General features: G+C 38.8%; 3 protein-coding genes across 6 annotated transcripts in view; 1 reads left to right on the forward strand and 2 right to left on the reverse strand.

Moving 5' to 3' along the window:
• Positions 1–12,915, reverse strand: part of grk3 (G protein-coupled receptor kinase 3) — a 73,429-nt gene extending 60,514 nt beyond the window's left edge. For both annotated transcript variants that reach the window (XM_079599290.1, XM_079599291.1), the window contains exons 1-2: positions 10,805–12,915; positions 760–836 (exon numbers count right to left, since the gene is read on the reverse strand). In XM_079599290.1, the coding sequence (XP_079455416.1) occupies positions 760–836; positions 10,805–10,917 (190 nt within the window). In that variant the 5' untranslated portion in view covers positions 10,918–12,915. The remainder of the gene's footprint in view (positions 1–759; positions 837–10,804) is intronic.
• Positions 12,916–14,614: 1,699 nt separating this feature from the next.
• On the reverse strand, positions 14,615–17,536 carry cryba4 (crystallin, beta A4). 3 transcript variants are annotated; one of them, XM_079599383.1, is made up of 6 exons: positions 17,480–17,536; positions 17,139–17,182; positions 16,745–16,863; positions 15,270–15,411; positions 14,948–15,090; positions 14,615–14,847 (listed from the first exon to the last, which is right to left on the reverse strand). In XM_079599383.1, the coding sequence occupies exons 2-6, from the start codon at positions 17,175–17,177 to the stop codon at positions 14,700–14,702; spliced, it is 591 nt and encodes a 196-aa protein (XP_079455509.1). In that variant the 5' UTR covers positions 17,178–17,182; positions 17,480–17,536; the 3' UTR covers positions 14,615–14,699. The 3 variants fall into 3 exon arrangements, with proteins under 3 accessions (XP_079455509.1, XP_079455511.1, XP_079455510.1); XM_079599385.1 differs by having other exon boundaries at positions 17,139–17,185; positions 17,480–17,534; XM_079599384.1 differs by lacking the exon at positions 17,480–17,536 and adding an exon at positions 17,365–17,384 and having other exon boundaries at positions 17,139–17,185.
• Positions 17,537–20,029: 2,493 nt separating this feature from the next.
• On the forward strand, positions 20,030–22,153 carry crybb1 (crystallin, beta B1). Its single transcript, XM_079599382.1, is given in 7 exon segments — positions 20,030–20,140; positions 20,144–20,203; positions 20,477–20,623; positions 21,040–21,158; positions 21,360–21,492; positions 21,569–21,711; positions 21,796–22,153. Coding segments are annotated over 7 exon segments (876 nt in total). The 5' UTR covers positions 20,030–20,044; the 3' UTR covers positions 21,974–22,153.
• The last annotated feature ends 213 nt before the right edge of the window (positions 22,154–22,366 follow it).

A 22,366-nucleotide genomic window follows, 5' to 3' on the forward strand; every position in this document is an offset into this window, starting at 1 on the left:
TTCACTTTCAGACGTTGTAGTGATGCTTTTGTTCCCAGAAAGAATGTGAAACAAATTGATTATATCATGTTCAGTTTTTAAATGGATTATAATACATTATCACATCACATATTTGTATATTGCATATTGAATATAACATAAGACACTATCAGCATGTTATTGTATAATCCATGGAGGCAATGTGAGCGAAATAAGTCAGGAGAGGGAGAGAGAAACCACTGAAGCAGTTTCTCACTTGGGACTTCAGACACAAAAGTAAGTAAAAATTAAAGTTAATCAAAATCTGGGGCTGGCTGCCGTGTTCCCATGATGCCTTCACAGCTCACACTTCACACATTACAGCAAACGCCTTTTCTCCAATAGCGCCAAGTGGAAAAAAGCATGCTTTCACTAGGGTAAACCTGAGGTTATTTGGGCATATGCATTCATCAAACTACAACAAAAGCGCATTTGTACGACACGCTGTCTGACAAAGAGTTTAACTGTTCAGGTGACTGTTCAGAGAAAAGCAGACATAATGGCCAGTGATGAAGAACAAAGAGCCTTCTTTGACTCAGATAAGAAAAAAGGAATTACAAGATCCTTATTTAACTTCATGGTGATTAAAATGTTCTCCTCGAGGGTATGTGGTGTATTCTAGATGCTTATTCAAAGAATTACTCTGTTTTGGTCCTAAAAATGTCCCTTATACAAAGCTGAAATGACCTTTTGGCAATGCAAAACTGGGTCAAAGCAACAAGAAGCATTGAGAAAACTCACCAATCTTCTGGTTGAAGATTTTGTCAAAAGCCAGTTCATCCCTTTCCTCCAGGTACTTCTGCATGACACTCCGAATACTGTGAGAAAATGGGTAAACAAAGAATGACTTTAGTTCAAAACTTCATATGCAAAACAAACATCATCCAAACCCCACACCAGCTAAAACCCATCTCGTCCTGAGAGAGATGCAACTGGATTTGAGTCACCGAGGGGAATATTTTCCTGAAGTCAGCCTCCCACACTGTCCTTCCACCTCGATCCCGGCCTTAGTTTAGATTTCTCCACAACCACCTGCTCAATTCTCTGCCCGTCGCTTCCCAAAGGAGGGCACTGCCCTGGGAGAGGGTGTTAATAAGCAGCAAGTTTGGGAGACTGAATCAATTAGCACCCCCTCCAAGGGCTCATTATCACCCAACCACAGCCCCACAGAGTCAGAGTGCAGGTCAGGAGAGATAGAGGTGTCCCCAAACATGCTCCTGCAGTCCTGGACCAGAAACAGACACCCCAGTAGTAATTGACCTGACACATTATGGCAAATGGACAGGGCTGATATCAGGATTGCTATTATAAATAGGGCTGTGCAATGATATATTAATATTCATTATATTCCTATAGTAATTTAGTTGGCAATATTGTGAATATCATGAAGAAATAATGCAATTCATATTTGGCCGTTAAAATGGTAAAAATGGCATTGGAAAGTTTGATCCTTTTCACTGAATCAATTCATGGCCCTAAATCAACAATTTGTTTTTTTATCATCATTCAAAAATGTTCATTAAAATGGTAAGATATTTTTTTAAAGAAATATATACTTTTATTCAGTAATAACACATTAAATTGATGAAAAGTGACAATAAATAGATTTATAATATTACAAAAGATATCCATTTTAAATATATGCTTTTCTTTTGTACTTTCTATTCATCAATCCTAAAAGAAAAAAGTGTTACGTTTCTACAAATATAAACTACAGTTCTCAACACTGAACATAATAAATGTTTCTTGAGCAGCAAATCAGCATATTAGAATGATTTCTGAAAGATCATGGGACACTCAAGACTGGAGTAATGATGCAGAAAATTCGGCTTTGATATCACAGGAATATATAACATATAAAATAGAAAACAGTTGTTTTACATTGTAATAATATTCACAAAATTATAGTTATTCTTTTATTTGTGATCAAATAAATGTAGCCTCGGTGAGCATAAGAGGCTTCTTTAAAAAACATAAAAAATCTTATCAACCTCAAACCTTTGAACAGTACTGCTGTTTATTAGCATGCATTTGTTATATTGGTGCATATAACATAAAATAATTATATTTCTTGCATTTAACATGCTGAAAACCCACCCTTCAAGTAATTTCTAAGCAGATACATAAAAAGAGCTTTATCGGCTCAATATAGGCGTAAAAGCAACATTTTAGCGCCATGCCCTAATAAATGACCTGACACATTACTGTAAAAACCAAAAGCTGATATCTGGAGCGCTCCTAAACGATACACTTGAGTGTTTGAAACCTCAAGCCTGCAACGAACCCTTTTAAGACATAAACAAACTTCTCATTTATTAATGACTACATGTTTCACTCACGCAGCGCATTCATTTTTTATCACCTGGCCTACATTATTATGACACATTAACTGGCCTTTAGCATCGCAAAAGTGGTAACTAGTTCAAAACCACCGACTAATGGATGCGATTTAAAACGTAGGATTGCACCCGTGCATTCAACCACAACATCCTCGACCCCTTGATGTCTGTCTCTCACTGGATTCAGAGTAGACGCATTCATCTCTTTCTCTGTCTGCAATCGCATCAGTTCCGTCCCACGGTCCAACGTCTACGTGACTGAAACAATCTCCAGTCTCTTCCACACGTCTCGCTGTCAAACAATCCCGCCAGCTCCTCAAACACTTCCAGTCATGCTGTCAAAATCTCACCTCTCTGCCAGCGGGCTCGCGACTGGCCCGAGGAGAATGTAGCAGAGCCGCGCTATCTCTCTCCGCCGCTACTTTCACTGCTGGCAAAGGACAAAGTACCTTCTATTTATTAACAAACGCCTTTATTGTACCATCAGCTTATGTTTTTATGCACACTGGATCCTTACCGCTGCCAATATGGGATATTGATATGGTTCTCTTACACCACAGTTGTTTAACACAGTTGCTTACTGGATAACAACAAACAAGCACTCGAATGTCACAAGGAAATTTTGATGTTAAACGGCTTGTGTTAGTCAGAAGGTGCAGCTGGGAGTGGCACAAAGCTTATGGAGCCCATAATAATGCTAATGATGGGGACACTGATGTCAACGGCTAATGCTTTCACTCGATCTGTGGTAATGCCGTCCTGCTGCGGACTACTGTAATCCCTCAGAGCAAACAGAGCCACTAAAGCAGACTAATTACAATGAGGAGCGGATGTATGGCTTACCATTTGTTGAACGGAAAAGCCAACCGTTATCGTTTCAGATTCGTACCGTGCATTACCACTTCATCCGGGATGCTAAATAGCCCACCGGCACAAGCATCATCCCGGACCATGGAGAGACTTTATATTAGCCTTGGCGTAGGAAGGAAGATGATTAACCGTAAATTAATCTCGCCGCGAGTTTACCGTGGCTCTGTTTGGATGCTGGTCTACTCATAGAAGTTGAATGCTTTTGCAGGGCTATATGTTGTGTTTACATGGGTGACAATCACTAAGGATCAGCTCTATAAATAAGTGGGAGGTAATCCGAAAGATTCCGTAATAAAATTAAGCACTTAAAAATGCACTAAAGATATTTTTGGATCAAGGTTTTGGACTCATCACATAAACAAAAATCATAGCACGATTTTAAACTGCATGCTACAAAACAAAAGTCATGAACACGGAGGTTAATGCATGCAACTTTACATTTAACTAACAGTTAAAGCAACAAGTTAAACAAAATCTTTACCAGTGTTTGGAGTAGGGCTGTGCAATTAAATGAATTTCGATTTCGGCCCCCAACGATCACCAAAATAGTACAATCGAGTAAAAGCGATTATTTTGCCATGTTCTGTTGTAGGGCTGAACGATTTTTGAAAATAATCTAATTGCGATTATTTTCACCAATATTGCGATTTAATATGCGATTATTTTTTAAGCTCTTTATCTTTTATATTATTCAACAAACACAAGCAATACATAATTGTAAAATATGGATGGGAATCTTTAGGCGCCTCATGAGCCGATCAAATAAATATTTGTATAATAAAATAAAAACTTTAACTATTATTTAATTACATATGTAATTATAAGTAGGCTACTTTTAAAAATAATTACACATTAAAAAACGAAATCAATACAATTACATGTTAAGAATTTTAAATAGGCTATATAAACGAATAGCTTCAAAACATAAAAGCTATCAATAACAAAGATGGGAAAAAACATTACAAGCAATAAACAAAGAGTGCTTTCAGTATTTAAGAGTAGTCTGAATGTTTTCCATTCAAGAGCTGTGATTAAGTGATTTTTCTTTCTCAGTTTAGATACGATAAGCTGCTTCACACTAATGCACAGATCTCTTTTGAAATATAAGGTGTGGTTTGTCCTGTCTGTTTAATAACTTAAGACATAACTGATTGTTTACATTAATTTCGCGTCAAACGCATTTTGAGAAGCAAGTACATTTAACCACGTAGACAGTCGCTCACAGCCGCATGTGAGAGCGCTCTTCACAAAGCGGGCGTGAGTATTTGAAATTGAAAGCAGCTTCTGCCGATGGTTTTCATATTTTTAATATACAAGCCAACTGCATTCCAAAATACATATGATGCCTTTATAGAGCATTTGTAAGGAAAATACCAGCGGGCGAGACCGCGCACTACTAGAGTAACATCAAGCAAAGGGCGCGTATTTCACAGCGCATATCTAGGGCCATGATCTAGTAGTGCAATGAAGCGAATGTCCAATTCGGTTAAACTTTTCCGAACTGTATGAAATACTATTTTTCGGAAGGTTCGAATGTGTGTGTGACAGAGGAATTAGAAGCCAGCAGAATACGTTTTTTTATAAAGCACACGCAGCGTCATCACGCATCTGTGTTTATAAGCTCAGACTTGATTCTGAAATTATCTGAATTCATACATAATCGTTGAAGAGAATCTATAACACAATCACATTAATTAAACAAACTGTTCTCAAACTGTCCAAGTTGATGCTTCATCTGCAGTGCAGACTGCATTACTATCGCGTGTCCCGTGACCAGAGTGTAATCGCAGCTTTTGCGATTACAAAATCGCGTTTCATCATATATTCATCATAATATTATCGCAAATGCAATTAATCGTTCAGCCCTATTCTGTTGTGCAAGAACACTCTTATTTTGTCTTGTGTTCAGAATGACACGCGCACATCCGCCCCTCCCGAAGCCATAACCTCTCTCAGTTTGAATGTTTAAACTAATAAGACTTAAAAAGAAGTGAAAATGATCAACTTTAGTTACAATGCAAATGCAATGCTGCCCCGATTGTACAAGTGACAATTCCGCCATGTCCCGACTCCTAAACGCGAGAGTGTAGTTTCGACGATTGCCTTGTCCAACCCATTTTGACAGACAGAGAGAGAGAAGGCGCGGCACCGCTGAACACTCACGCGGTTTGTGAAATTGAGTCTTGGAGAAAGTTTTAAAATGATTGATTTGATTTCATAATCTGTGGATTCATTTAGGATACTCATACAATCTACTTGCTAAAGTGAATCAATGTTAGTGGTAGACCTGTGGGAATTATTAAAATACTTAAGTATTATCTGTTATATTATTTATTTTAAAAGTTCAAAAAGTCCAATAAAATGTTACAATTTTGATTTTTTAAAGAATGGTTGAAAGGTGACTTTAATAAATGCAACACGTTTCCAAAGTCATGTGAAATAATCGGGATTTCAATCTGGACCAAAAATAATCGTGATTGTGATTTTTTCCATAATCAAGCAGCCCTAGTTTGGAGGCAGGTACATTTTAAAGTTAAGTGAATCAATCTGGCCACTTTGAACAAAAGTGCTTTGACCTAATTGAACAGAGTAAAATGTAGAGATGCACCGATTCACGTGATCAGCCGGTCAGTCTGACATGTGCCGATTTTACGCTGGTCAAATGCACTCGGGCGCCGCATGATTAACATTGCGCAACTTAGCATCACGCGTGCACACGGAACCCACATGCAGGAAACCTTGTGAATTACGGCAGTTTCACACCGCAAACGTGAGCAGCGCATTTAAATTTTTTTTCGCCGTGCATGTTAATCAATGAGCAGCGCGGGAGCGTCAAGCAGGAGCGTCGCACCGAGTCTATTTTTGTTGCGCTGCTCACACTCAATTAAAGTGAAAGCACACTTTTGATGGACAAAACAAATCTGATTTCACACAAAAAAGTGCCCAAAATGCACAGAATTTGCATGTCTAGTGTGTTTTAACAAGAACTGGGTTAGGCTAGGCTATGTCAGAAAAGAAAATGAAGACAAATATTTGTAGAACATTTACCCATTTAAACTTTTTTATTATTCAGTTTGGGTAAAAGTATATAATGTTTTATAAAAGAAAATTAAAAAACGAGTTAACTAGTCAGAATATACAGTATAAGCTTTATTTTAGTTGAATTCCCACACCAGGAGTAATTTATATAGTTCTATTTTATAGCAATTATCTGTTAAAAAAAAATTCTATGCAAAATGTAAAATATCCTATTAAAGAAAAGATAGAAAATAAATATTTATGTGTGCTGTAAAGTAGTTAGAAAAAATGTAATCAGATTCGGCTAAAATCGGCATCGGCAGGTCAAACTCAATGAAAAATCGGAATCGGCCTAGAAAATTGTAATCGGTGCATGACTTGTGCGTGGACTATAAAGTAGCCTAAATTCAACCTTTTTAGTTGTGATAATGTATCAGTCAACATCACATTCACACTGGTGTTTTTAAATGCATTATTATTATTATCATAATCATCAGGGCCTGAATTTCAGCAGGGGATTGCGGGCCAGGTATTGTGCATAATTTTACTAATTCCTGCAGGTTTAGCACTCAGAATTCAGGATATTTCCGCAAACATTTATGTATATGTACAATAACATGTTGGTTAAATTTGTAATTTAAACCACACAGATCATCAGATCAAATCGTAGCGAGCTGCACGCTGCGATACAAGACTTTCACTTAAGTTTATAATTTGCATGTATTCTTAAGTCTTGCCAATTTAAACATTCAAGCGATTTAAAACCATTCAGCACTCCTGCTCTCCGAGCGAGCCGAGAAGATAACTGATCTAACAGCAAAATTATCGAAAGTATGCTTTCTTTAAGTTTCGTTGAGGGAGATGGGTTTAAGAACAGAAAACATAAAGCATAGAAAACGCATAGCACGGTAAGAAACTTTCTCAAGGTAAGAAACTTATCTTTGTGTCACTCACTCAAGCATGTGGATATTCTTGTTATTTATTTTCCACATATGAAACAATATAAACATAATCTCAAGTGTAGGCCTATATGTACGTTCTGTACAATAATTGAATATTTGTGTGTGTTTTTTTTATCAGCCCAAATATTCCAATTCTGAAAAATGTCCATCCCTAATGAAAACAATACCTATTTTATAATATTTACATATGCATTTGGCAGACGCTTTTATCCAAAGCGACTTACATTGCATTTCAAGCTACACATTTACATACTTATCAATTCTTGCTTTCCCTATTTATTCATTCATTTTTTGGGTGGGGCCACAAATTTGAACCCTGCAGAAAAAAGCTCTGAGCTACACAGAGATCACTAATCACTTTTAAGAGTTATATAAACTTTAAAAACATTCCAACTACTGCAATTCCACGGATGCAGAGTCTATATTGAGACACGTTCATGTAAACTGTACAATAAAACCTTTGTGTTGAACTACAGGCTTTACATTGTAAACTGACAGTCATATCCCCATAGTGATCCCATGAGATGAGCAAACTATGAAATCTGAAATACCATTTCCTTTTGATTTGGCCTCGGTTTGTTACCAAAAGCAGGTTTAAACAACATTTACAGTGTTCACTGTTCAGTCTCCCGACGGGGTTGTAAACGGCCAAATAACTACATAAAAAGTGACGGCATAGCCAATTTATCACTTTTACGGTTTTCGGACAGTGGCAATAAAAAAAATCCAATACATACAATGGACTTCTCGCATGATATCCGAGAGAACAGGTACAATCAACTCCAACAAAGACCATAACTAAAAATATACTAGGTCTATCTAGTTAATTTTTGTATTTCTAAAGACACCAAAGTAACCACCTGATTAATGTAGTCGCTCTCTAAGGCCCTGTTTACACCTGGTATTAAGATAAGTTTTGGTCGCAAGTGAACGAGGGAAACATACCCGTTTACACATGGTATTTTAATCCGTCTCTTTTGTCCATTTTCAACAACTTCTGTCCTGAATTCTTCGAGGGCAGGGTCTATGGGCGGCTAAATGTATTGCTGGCTGACGGTTTCAACAGAAGCAAAATATCATTGAATATTTTTTTTTTCAGATCTTTTTCAATCTAATGGACAAAATAAGCTTGAGCAATTTACATGCGAGCGCACCTGGAAACGATGGAAAACACATGGAGAGAATGAGCTTTCGTTTCTGCTCGGACAGCCACTTGACCAAGTTCTAGAGATGGTGCGCCAGCACCTGATTTGGTGGTGCTGGTTGGATTTTTAATTATAAAGTTAATTTAATCATAAAATGCATTAATAAAGAGTAGTTACTAATAATATTACTTGTTTGTTTATTGGAAATTTGCCAGTAAAGCACTGAACTGAAATTGTGATGCAGATAAAATGTACTTTTATTAAGAACAATAATGTTATTAAATGTGCCATTGTTCTTTTATAGTATCATACTGAACCGACCGTCAGCTTCAGTGATTATAAAAGGAGAGCTGTTTATTTGCTTTCAGTGTAATTCAATAACAATGAAAAAAAGATTTTGTTTTTTATGAGACTTTTGTGACGTCCTACTTCTTTACATGTTTTCATGTTTGTTTGTTTTTTTAAAAAGTGTTTGTTTGCCACGAAGTGTTCGTTTTTTTTTTTTTACTTTTAGTTTTACAAATCATCACATTAGGAGTAACATTAAAATTGGATGATATTTAGAGCTTTGAAGTGCTGGAAAAACAGCACTTTCTCACTGGATCTCCAAGCGCTGTCGTGTGATCAAAGATTGGTCTGCGGGAAAACCGGTTCTGAAATCACGCTGTGCTGTCTATTACTTCTCTAAGCTGATAAGCGGTCCATGTAGCGCAGCGCGGTTTTATTTGCCCTTTGATGTTCATATATAACAAAAATGGCAGCTCTTTGTGCAACAAGGTGGTGGCACCAGTGCGACCTCTAAAAAAATGTTGTCGCACCGGAGGAAAAAGGGTCTCAGCCTGGAGCCTTGATTGTCCCGAGTACATTTTTCATTTTCAAACCAAACTTGGTAGCCTGGTTCTACCAGACTCTCGAACATTTCATTTGTACAGAGAGTCTGGCCTCTCTCCATTGACAAGCGTTAACTTCCTTGAAGGCGGGTCCTCTGTTGAAGTTTAAAACTATTGGATCTGCCCGGAGCCACTCTGGATCTGCCATAACCAATCGCTAACGTTTGGTCGTGACGTATGACGACTCAAACTAGCGCACAACCTTGTTCTCAGCCCCTCTGTTCGCTGATTGGACCTGCAAAAAATTTATCTGAGAAAACCCAAGAATATACCACAATCCCAGACCTAGTACTGAAGGAAAATGAAAATTGAGCAGAAGTACGTAGGAGGGCGGAGCCAGGCTACAAACTTGGCGCTTCCCATATCCTTAATGTTTATGCTTTAGGTCAGTAGGCCGAGAGTTGACCATCTTTTGAGGCTGTTTGAACACATTCGACCACATGAACGTTTACACTACGAAAGCAATACAGTCGAATGCGTTTTTGACTACCTCTGGAAGTAGTTGAAAGTGGACAAGCTCAAAACGTTTTACACCCCGTTTACACCTGCATTTAGTGACGTCCGCTTGTGATATACGATTTACCAAAACGCATCTTAATACCAGATGTAAACAGGGCCTGAAGGGCAAGTATTGTTGAGTTGAATGCCTAGCTAATATTAAGTGGTTTATGCATGTACAACAATTAATTCAATAATCTGTGGGTTATTCGTTAGATTAATCAAAAGGAAAATAGCAGACTGAATGTTAACTGGTACGAGTTATGAGAAACATTCATCATTTGAACATTCATACTCCCTTACAATAGTCAGTCAACTTTTGCGCTTCCAAGGTAGCCTATAACAATTTAAAACAGTCACACACAAAAAACAACAAAGGGCATTTGTATGCCTTGAGTATGCAAGTCCAAATGTGAAGCCAATGCCAGAATTTCGACCTGTTTACAGTGAATATCACCCTCAACCTGGTGCAAACCTACAGGTGATAAGAGCCATTGATTTACACGGGGGAATTTTCCCAACAGGCCTCAGTAACTGCTGAACAACCTCAAAAACACTAAAACACAGCACAAAATGTGTGAGACAGGCTTTTTTAACACAAGAAAACCTTAATAATTAGGATTGAGCCAGCGTTACCTGCCAACGCTTAGAAAAAAAGTACTGTGGTGTTACCATGGTAAAGTGCTGGTCTCAGAACAGGCCTAACGTTAGTTATACTATTTAAACTATCGTTTTTGCTTGGCATTTTTAAGTAATTAAATAATATGGTATTAAGCATATCTCCAAATAAACGAGCAGCTTGTCCGACAATACCATAGTACTTTTTTTTGTAAGCGAAAGCAATAAGTAAACAGCAATCCCTGTGTGTACAAGAGAGGCCACCATTACTAAATGGTAACAGAGAATTTCTAACCGTTATTTAACGTCAAATTACACGAATATTCAGTCAAAATAGAGGGGAAATTAATAACCCAATATGTTGACACGTCAACCCACCTCCTCACGATGAAATATTATAATATATTATGCATGAATTAAGTGTCAGACAGACTCGTTTCGCTTACCTGGGTTCGGGAAGGATGATTTTCTTGCTCGCCCGGGCCGCTGGAGTAGATTTGCTCTTCTCCATCGCCATCAGGTAGCTGACATCCGCGAGAACCGCTTCGAGGTCCGCCATCTTCGAGCCCTCTGGGTCGAACCGACTCGCTAACGGTACCAGAACCAGCAGTGAGGGAGAACGTGAGGGAACGATGATGTTGCGCGCTCGCGCGCGGGCGGAATCAACAGCACGAGACGAGCGCGGGAGCTGTGGTGGTGGTGATGAGGATGATGATGCGCGAGAGAGGCGCGAACATCTATTCCAGCCCCAGTTGTTTTATTATTGTTTCCAAAGCACTAAAAAATGCTCTCAGAAATCAACCATCGTGGCTGAAAATACACGGAAAAAAAAACCCAGAAGAAAAAAATCCACTCTGAGTGGAAAATATATACGGTGCTTATCTATGAAGCAACGTCACCCTCAGGTCCACTGGAATTGCAGAAATGGCTTCTTGTTTCAAAGAGGAAGAAAATATGTGCATGGCATCATCTCCAGTAATAATTCTAGATGGTGATAACGATCATATCGATTAAGCGATTCTAGCCTGCAGATGCCCCCATCCAGCACTCATCCTTTGGGTGAGTTTAATGCGAACAACCCACCTGTCGGTATAACGACCCTTACAAAAATGACATGCAAGTTAATTTGAGCAACCGTTCGTTCAGATGGATGGAAATAGCGAGTAGCGAGTTAACTACACAAGCTGGCCCGTCAGTCATATAAAATCAATCCCCAAGATGATCCTCTAATCAAAACGACCATGCAATCCGGTTAAAACCAACAAGATATAGAAAATAAGTCGTAAACGAGCGGAGAAGACGATATCCTTAGGGTGTTAAAATAAGCAAGCCAGCTCGCTGCAAAAACACAATAAGGAATGAAAATGGACGCCAATATTTCCCTGTTTGATCACATTTACCAGCTGACAGCAAACAAACGGACCGCATATAATAAGGGTAATATGTATCCTTTTCTTAAAAGGCGTAAAGATGGTGGAAATCTGAAGCCCAATGGTTGGAGAAACATAAATAATGGCTATCTGTGCGACACGGGCTGGATTGTTTCCTGAATATCCACAAATGCGAGGCTAAACGCATTCAAGATCTAAAGAGAATATGCATACATGTAAATATCCTGGTAATATCACATACAAATCCGCATTTTTGTAGCACGATGGTTGAGATCTGCCTGTCACTCCTCTGGCTGATCCAAACTGGTTGTCTTGATCTCGCAAGCCAATTAAAGAGACACAATTAAACTAGTTGTGTTTTGATGTGGCAAGTCCATTGCCTTGTGCGGTTTAATGCAGACAGTTGTTCCTCCTTAACTGGTTTTGTTGCTCGTCAGTGTATTTATATAATGAGAGCAAGAACGGCTGAGATGTTGCTCTACTGTAACCTACAGATGAGAGGGGGGCGCTAGAAAAGGAAATAAGCGAATGTGAACGAAAGCAATCCGAGTTTCCTTTTTCAAAAAAAAAAAAAAAAAAAAAAGTCGCGATGGTGTCACAAAACGTGGTCCGATGAACAGCAAGGCAGGGATATATATATAGAAAACACAGCTACTGTGTTTTTTTTTAATATCTTGTAAATAAAAACACAAAAATAAAGAGCTCACACTGAAATCTCTGCGCGAGATCTTGTGCGTCTCAAACTCAAGCTTATATGGACGAAACTACGAGTTTCGCGAAAAACAACAACAACAACACGACGTGACTTTTAACCCCAATACGCTTCGTTCTAGGGTTTTAAATGTACTTTCCTCCAAACGAGATCTGATTTTGAATTTTCGATGTTACTGCCGAAAGAAACCACTCTTTTCTTTTCCATCCGTGTTTGGGTCGCAGATCCAAGTCTTCATCTCTTCCGACATCGCTCAACAAAACCACAATATTCGTCCACATAAACCCCTCCAGTCCGATTCCACTCAGACCCTCCGGGATAGAGTTCTTCTTGAGGTTAATCCAGATGGGAATATACGACTATTTTCTAGTTTTAGTGCTTGTGTGTGAGCTGAGCCCCACGGCGCGTCGTGAAGTGAAATTCAGGCTCTTCTGAGAGCTGCACTTCCTCCCAGCGGCCGGTTCGACGCAAGACCCGGCGCTGGTGTTGCAAAACAAGGAACTGGAACTGGAACGAGGCGGAGCTGCTGAATACCAGTGAAGAAGGACACGAAATTGCCCAACTGACCCTTTTCACAGACTGTGGTGACGCGTTTTAAAGGTCATCAGCACCGTAAATCCAGCAAGTTTTTATTTATTAATATTTTTATTTTAAAAAAAACATTTATAACACTATAGGCCTACTTTGAATCAAATTACAAAAAAAAAAAACTAAAGCTGCTATGAGGGTGTTGCTAATACAGGGAGTGACAGTAAAGTTGACATATTTCCCTCTTCTGACTGCTGTTATCAGTCTCTCTCTTTATTTTTTTGCTCTTTTGTAAGTTTTGAAAATACTATTGTGTAGTTTTTCGTTTGGTATTTAAGCAAATGCCAAAAGGAACACAAAAAATATATATTTTTAATGTACTCTCTCATTCACCGCTATGGAAGTTTACCCAACTATGATGACTTCCGCTTCTAAGAAACCCGGAAATGTGAAAAGGTTTGATAGCTAGTTTCTTGTAATTAGATGCAAATTTAATATAATACCTAAAATCTAGTGTTATAAACACATTAAACTTTTATTATTATTTTTTTTCTACTTAAAATTAAAATATTTTTTTTTGTTGTTGTTGCAGGATTTATGATGTTGATGACCGTTAAAATGCGTCATCATAGTCTGTGAAAAGGGTCAATAGTAGACTGTGGGCTGTATAGATAGTCTTGAATCTCTATTCAGTTTGATTTTATTTGCATTTTAATGCGTTTCAATACATTTGGTTTTATTTATCTTTTTTCACATTCCTCTCGACTCTTAATTTACGGAATGTATACTCTCTCTTTAAATGAAAGCAAAAGCACACAAAAAAATTTAAATAAAAAACGAAGCACGCAAAACTTCAAAGCCTACTACGGCGAAGGCTTGAGTTATGCATATTAAATAGATTCCGCTGACGTTGCTTAGTAACCTTCCTGAAACGCCCATTCACTGAACTTCATTAATATTCATAAGTCAAACCTTCTCCATAAAAGGACTTTTTAATTCGCCGTCTGAATAGCGCCCACGCAACTTTCAGCAAATCAGATGGCCCTACTGACGCACGTCACATTACGTAATTAATATTCATAACCCATGGCTACATCATAGTAGGAAAGTCTAGTGTCTTCGCCATGTTATCGGAATAAAATCGTTGTGTAAGCGCATCCCACTTCTTTTATCAACACTGCATCAAGAAAACAATCTTATTCCCTTATCTTAAAACCTTATTTCTGCATCTTATTTCAATTCCTGCTCATATGATTTAATCTGGCAAACAATGGTATTTAATTTTAAGGTACAAGTTAAGCCATGTTTTGGACTGTTTTCTTGCTAAATATTTTGTTTCTCGTTAAACCTGATTCTTTTTTTAGTGCATGCCTCTCTTATTTGTAATCATTTGGCTTGTATGTCGCTCCCTCTGGCGGAAAAAGGGTGAAAGTGCATTTTATTTCCCTCCATGATTAAAGGCACAGAGACTATGCATTCTCTTCAAACAATTTGTAATAAAAGGCACACCATTTATTATTATTTTTAAGTGTCCAAAAAGCCTCACTGCTGCTTTGAGGTTTCAGTAAAAGCACTCTACTGTTTTATTTATTTATTTTGGACACAGATCTATAACAGGAGGTCAGTGAGGTTTAAGAAAGACAGTTTATTTAGCATCGGGCAGAAAGGGGCATGAGAGTTTTTGCAAGGAGAAGGGCAAGGAGAAATCCGTTACTGCTGGATACGGCGGATGGACTGGATCTGAGGGGTCTGGGTATGGGAGCCAAACTCCTTGAAGTGTTTGTACTCCCCACAGTGGCGGTCACACTCCATGATATACTGGTATCCACGATAACCAGGGAACTGGTAGCACACAAACCTGTCGCATGCAGAGCGAAGAATAGATAGCGGTGAACAAACAAAGCATGAAATAGAAGCATTGAGAGGGGGGGGATTGAAGATGCCATGCAGATACTCACGCTCCGGACTGAACACGCAGAGAACCCACTTCGTTGTTGCACCATCCCATAGCCTGAAGAGAAGGGTAGTCGTCACTGAGCTCTCCCTTGCGGCCCAGGAAGTTCTCCATCTCATAGATAGTCATTCTGCACTCCCTGTGGTTCTGGGTACAATCATATCAAACATAATGACATGGAGCTTTTTTTTTTTTTTTTTTCTTCAATGCAATACTCAAAACGATGGTTGCAATATGAATGAATTGCAATCATTGTGGATATTGTTATAGGAAACCAATGCAAAATGGGTAATTTATGCATGATATGGCTAGTTAAGTGAACTTACAGCGCAAGAAATGGGTCTAAAGGAGGTCATTCTCTCGATGTGGTAAGCATTGCTTCCCCCGAAGGCATCGCACTGAGGGTACTCTCCACGCTCCAGCACAAACTGCTGACCCTGGTAAGAGCCGTGCTCGTAGCCCACCCACCTGAAGAGAAACGCAGGGTGAAAACAGGAGCTTTGGACGAACTTCTGGACCACAGTGTTGTTATGGTTACACTTTATTAAAGGTGTCTAATAATTATACATTTAAGTGCTGAGTAATATTAAGTAATTACTCAGATTACTATACTATAGGGTTATGGTTTGGTTTAGGGTTAGTTGCATGTAATTATGCATAATGTATAGTTATTACTATAGTAACTACATGTAACATATGAAACAGTGACACTGTAAAATAAAGTGTTTCCATTAACTCAAATTAAAACTATTGAAAATACTGTTCGTTAACTGAAATAAAGCTAAAATGTAAATACATATAGGCATATTAGATGAAAAACTAGAAATGCTGCCTTGGTTTAGGTTGAAGTACTAAAATAACTAAATCTGGACGAATTTAAAGCTTAATAGAAATATTAAAAGACTACGAAAAATGATGAAAGCACATAACACACTAAAACTAAAACTGAATGAAAATTGTAAATATAAAAATAAAAGCGAATGCAAATTAAATATGATATTTTGAAATAGAAGACTGTCATGGCACTTTCTTGTAAAGCATTCTCCAATTATATTTGAGAAATCGTTTTTTACTGTGCGCTAAAATTCAACAAGGAGAAAAGCTTGCACACATAATAGTAGATTTCTTACTTTTTTTTTTCAGAGGCCAAACAAGTGCAAAGTGTTCAGTGCAAAGACAAAATGTTTGCATCGGTACATGGATGGGCCCATGCACATTTCATTTCAGACTGTCCTTAAAACTTCTTAAGTGACCTCTCTGCTAAAAAAAATGCCACATGAAACAAGGACACGGTTGTGAAACAAACCCCTGCTGACCAAGAATCACTATTACTATTACTCATAGCGATTTTAACAAACCATTAACCTTAGATATTAAACTTCTGGCACTTCACTAGCACTGCTTGTTATACAACATGAATGATAAGCAGACTTACTTTAAGGGTGAGTAAACCTGAGCCAAATTAATACTTTTTTTTTACTGAGAAACAACTGAGAATATGGTAGCAAAACTCCCTAGCAACCTACTAGAATACCTCAACATGAGTAGAACTATTTACAACAAATAAGAAAGTGCATAGCAACCACCTACAACTCTCCAGCATCATAACAGTGAGTTCTGCATGATACCACTCGCATTTTCTTCAGAAAACAACAACAAAGCGGGCTGATTTCCGTGTGTGTGAAAGGGTCAAATCATGGTTTGGGTGATCCTTCTCCCCAGATCCGGAGTCACAGTTAGTCTAAATAATTGGCACAAACCTCTGGAACTATGGAACAAAGACTTTGGAGAAAACACTCACGCTCCGCTCTCCACTCTCAATGAGCGCACGGACTCGAAACCGAACTCCATGACATTGCAGCACTCTGAGGTGAACTCATGGTGACGACCCTGGAAGCACTCCTCGTCGTACACGATGATCTGGAAGACAGAGGTAGAGCACCTTTAAAGATTTTAAGGGCACACTTATGACTTGCATGTTGGGGAAAACACCAAATGGGATCTGAACTACTATAAAAGTTCAACACCAGTGGTTGCATATCAAGAATTATACTAGCGAATTACAGCAAAACCTTCCAGATAACAGCATTCCTTTGCAATCATTATGCAATCTATTCGGACTTGTGTAAGATTCTTTGGAAAAGGAAATGTTGTTTTGCGGATCCTGATGGGTGACAGCACTGTGTCAAGCGTACCTTCCAATGGCCAGAGAACTTGGTGCAATGGTGAGTCATCTCGTCTGCTAGAAAACAAAGAGCAAGTTTGAACAAGCGCTTCAAATTAGCAGATTAAACATGTAATTAGTCTATTAACCTACACTAAAGACAAACAAATGCCAAAAATCATATCTCAAAACCACAAAACATGCTCAGAATGCAGATGAGCAGCTAAATGAGAAGTTGACTATGTGACTAAACTGACTGGAGTCATTCTCTAGTTATCGGAGCGAATGAGAGGAAAGCCGAGGCCGGTGGCGGTGTGAACGTATGAGGGAGTTGGGGGACAGACGACGGGCCCGTAGCGGAGAAGAACTCACCTCGCTTCGATGCCCTTGGGACGTCCTGATGTGAGAGTGAAAGCTGGGCATGTGCATCTACCCTTTTAAAGCCTCCCCTGGCAAAGGGCCCAGTAAAAGCCCCGGCTCAGCAGCGAGGGAGGGGCCTGCCATTGTCCAGCTGACAAAGGAGGGGTTAAATCTATACAGCTGGAGAAGTGCAAACGCCACACTATCCCCGCCGGGCCAATCTCTGCGCCCAGGCCTGGACACCCAGACCTGGATACTCGCGAGTCACAATGTTAAGGGCCGACGCGGATCTGAGACGTGTGAGAGATGTGGCGGTCTTGGTCCCGGTCCATTATGATGCTCTTGTTTTGGATTGGTGAATGCATTAAAAAATATGATTGGGGAAGAGGTCACTGCATGTCTACAGTTATGCTATGAAGATGGCATGCACTTACAGTAATAAAAGAAATTCAATTATTTCTAATGTTTGCAGTGTGCTGTAAGCAACGATGCCAAAATTATGTTTCAAAATGCTCTTGTTTTGTGCACTAGAATAATTTGGCAAATGTAAATAATATAAACATATAGATATCCTATTCAGGTCCCTGTCATTTTTAATAGTTTCACATAGTTGAAAAAGTGTGTGTGTGGGGGGGGGGGGGAGCTATTTACACACTTTAATTGAAAAATGAAACATGCTGAAGATGATTATGTGTTAATCCTCTTACATATTCTATATTGAAAAATAGAAATCTAATGTGTTTTACAAAAGCTTTGCATGTTTACTTGCAAATTACCCTAAAAAAATTGTCAGTAATATTTTTAATGGCTTTTTTTAAATGTTATTATTCTCTTATGCTCACCAAGCCTGCATTTATTTGATCAAAAATACTGAATATCGTGAAATACCATTACAATTTATAATAACTATTTAAATCTATTTTAAAATGTAATTTATTCCTGTGATTAAAGCTGAATTTACTCCAGTCTTCAGTGTCACACGATCCTTCAGAAATCATTCTGATATGGTGATTTGCGGCTCAAGAAACATTTCTTATTCTGATGTTAAAAACAGCTGTGCAGCTTAATACAGCATTCATTTGAAAGAGAAATCTTTTGTAACATTATAAATGTCTTTCCTGCACTATTGATCAATTGAATGCATCCTTGCTGAATAAAAAAACCCCAAGCTTTTGAACGATAGTGTATGGTATTGCAATATTATTTGTCACATTTATCTATTTATTGTCATCATATATGTTATTATTTATATAATTCAGAACTGCCATTTCCATATAGTCTCAAAAACAAAGGGAAAACCTGACAGAAATAATTTAACCATGATTCGTTGTTTTTATCAGTAAAACACAAATTCTGGCATTTAATCATTGCAAATAAATAACATATAATGTCAAATTAAACAAACAAAAAATGTGACTGTGACAAAACAACTGTAATAAAAAACTTTTTATTTGTATATATCACATTTCATAAAAATGCAGCTCAAGTTCATTGTCAGAAAACAACAACATTTACTACCGGTATATAAATGAAGATAGATAAAAGCAGTAAAAGCCTTCTGTAAAGCTAAATCATGTTAAGGTTCGTAGGCTGCTCCTATTTCTCCAAGGTTATTTCTAATCATTCAGTGAGTCAGTAAGGAGAGATACATTGCAGTTGTTACAGGGCTATTGCAGCATTCATCTCAGAAGATTGTAGCCGTAAATCTCACAGCGCAGGTTCAAAGAGTGCCAGTGAGATTCTGTGGAAGTCCGTGTGGAATCCTTCAGTTGCGTAACAAGCTCATTCTGCATCTGCTATCACATACACTACATTTAAAGACACAGGCATGTTTTAAAAATGCCATTTAACATGGAATATTAATCCTAAGAAATCATGAGAAACACAATGAATCCCAATCCCAATCATTCAGTTTCTCAATATTTCTTTTAGGCTTAATATTAAATTTTCAAACTGGTATATAGATTTTGTATTGATCGATATGGTATATAGGCGTTTATTTTCTAATGGCCAATAGTATGCCACAATAGTAATAATAATATTAAGTGTATTGAATACAGTACATTGTGTTAGATATAATATTTAATATGTAGAAGCTACATCCATACTACAATAGATTTTTTAAATAAATATGATTTTTAATCCTACAATTATTATTTTCATATTTTTCATTGATTTTGTTTTATATATATATATATATATATATATATATATATATATATATATATATATATATATATATATAACAAATTCAATGAAAAATATAATTGTACTTACAATTTAAATAATTATTATATTATATGTAAAATGTGTTGTTCTCCAACAATTTTAGAAAACATCAAGAATGCATTGGAAACAAGAGTGTAACTCTGATGCAAACATCCCAGCAGATATACTCAAGAGAGTCAGAGTGCAACGGATTAGCATCACGTGACCTCTGACCTGTGTGTATACGTTTCTTCCATATGTAGCCTATAGCATAGGGTGCAGGCTAAAGGGGAAAGTGCTATTGTCAGGGCTTTCCATTGACAGTAAAATGCTTACAGGCGCTGCGGGGAGAGCCTTCTGGGCTATGCGATGACCCTGCGGCTTTGGCACGGGCAAACTCTGATGACGACGTGTTTCTATTGTACGCCGAGCGCCTCTGTGCTCCGCTTGCCAGGGTATAAAAGTTAGAGCACTGGTCAGAGGGGGTCAGCACGAGCCAGCCATCCCAGCACAGCTGTACTCAAGCAGGTAAGAGCCCAGGTCATGTGGATACAGCCACAGCTGGGAGTCCCTTCACTGTTCTCTCATGGATGTAGTATAGGGAATTGCCCTGGACTCACTTATTTTTCTATTTTGGTTTTTGTTTGATTGAAAGCAGCCATTTTAAATGCAAAGCCCAAACCCTACCATCCCTAACATTCAACCCCCGTCCCACAACACCAGCCCTGATGGATATTTTGGAGTATGTGCACCAATTTCAAGCCTCATGACCTTTCCCACCCTTTGCTCTTTCTCCCACAGACGCTCTTGAACCCCTTCACCATGTCTCAGACCACCAAGTCCGCCTCCAACCAGGGCACTGATGCCAAGGACAAGGGAGCTCCCGCCCCTGCCGCCACCAGCAAGGCCCCCAAGACCGGAGACCCCGGATTCATGGGGAACTACAAAGTAAGTATCTGCGTTCAGCTGGTTTGAAGGACTGGATTCGGGCAGACAAACCACCTACTGACATTTAAGTAAAGGTGGGATTAGCATGAAACCTACACTCTTAAAAAAATATATGGTTCCATGAAGACCCTTTAATATCCATTCCAAAAAATGAAGAACTGTTCTTTGCGGAATCAAGGATTCTTCAGCAGTCTTAAAAACAAAAGTTATTTATTTGCATATACAGTTCCATTTAGAACCTTTAGCCTCCATGGAAACTTAAGGGTTCTTAAGATTATTTAAATGTTCTTCACACTAAGATAGTTCCCAAAAAGGTTCACTGCAACCAGATGATTAGAGACTATCCATGAAGTCATTGGTGAAATGAAAAAGTAAGTGGGATACCTGCTCATGGTCTACATCTTCTTCTCTTGCAGATCTTCCTGTTCGACCAGGAGAACTTCCAGGGCAGGATGATGGAGGTCCAGAATGAGTGCATGAACGTCTGTGAACGCGGAATGGACAGAGTCCGCAGTATCATTGTTGAGTGCGGCCCGTAAGTCACTGACCAATGGATTGTGTCTAATGTGGATGAGAAAAGCATAAATCAGTGTTATTTTAGGATCATTGAGATACTATTATTTAGTTGGTACCATCCTTTCCCCTCCAAACTCATGCTGTCATCCCTTCCCCCCCCCCCCCCCCCCCCCTCATCCACTGTCTGGTACACATCTCTCCATGATGTGCATGTCTTCAGCTTTGTTGCCTTCGAGCAGACTAACTTCCGTGGCGAGATGTTCATCCTGGAGAAGGGCGAGTATCCTCGCTGGGACACCTGGTCAAACAGCTACCGCAGTGATTGTCTCATGTCCCTCAGACCCATCCGCATGGTAGGACACTTTGCAACTTCTCCTTTACACAAACTGAAATCAAATGCATGCTTCTAATGGGTCATAACGCCCACAGGACCCCATGGAGCACAAGATCTGCCTGTTTGAGCTGTCCGACTTCAAGGGGAACAAGATGGAGATCCAGGAGGATGATGTGCCAACCCTGTGGGCGCACGGCTTCTGCGACAGAGTGGGCAGCGTGAGGGTCCCCGGTGGAGCGTGAGTAACACATCAAACCTAACCAAACTGCAATAATACCCCATCTTTCACACATTCTGAATGACTCTCTTTCTCTTTTTGAAGTTGGGTGGGATACCAGTACCCCGGCTACAGAGGATACCAGTATCTGTTTGAGTGCGGAGACTACAGACACTACAACGAGTTTTGCGCCTTCCAGCCTCAGATTCAGTCCATGCGCCGTGTGAGGGACATGCAGTTCCACCAGCGCGGCTGCTTCAATCTGACCGCCGCTAAACAGTGAACTCACCTCGCTGCGCGCTTGCAGCATAGCATCGAGCCTTCTCACGGCACTTTTTATCCCCTTTCCTCCCCCTTTTCTCTGACTTCTCCCACCCCAGAATAGATTAATTTAAATGGTCCAGGACATCTAACTGACTTTTTATCATGCCAATAATAAACATGTTTTGGAAAAATAAGAAAAGCTGACTTGTCTTGTTACTCTTTCCTTATTTGTCATTAGCATCAATCAATAACATTAAAGAACGCAATACAAATACACAATTCATTAGGCTAAAAAACGATTTCTTAGGGGAAATGTTAATATTCAAAATCTCTTTTATTTTTGGTATTAGAGCTATTTTGTGTGAAAGCAAACAAGAAACAAAGGAAATATCAAGGAAAAAATATTCCATTA

Source organism: Phoxinus phoxinus (assembly GCF_949152265.1).
Source record: "Phoxinus phoxinus genome assembly, chromosome: 23".
Taxonomy (NCBI): Eukaryota; Metazoa; Chordata; class Actinopteri; order Cypriniformes; family Leuciscidae; genus Phoxinus; species Phoxinus phoxinus.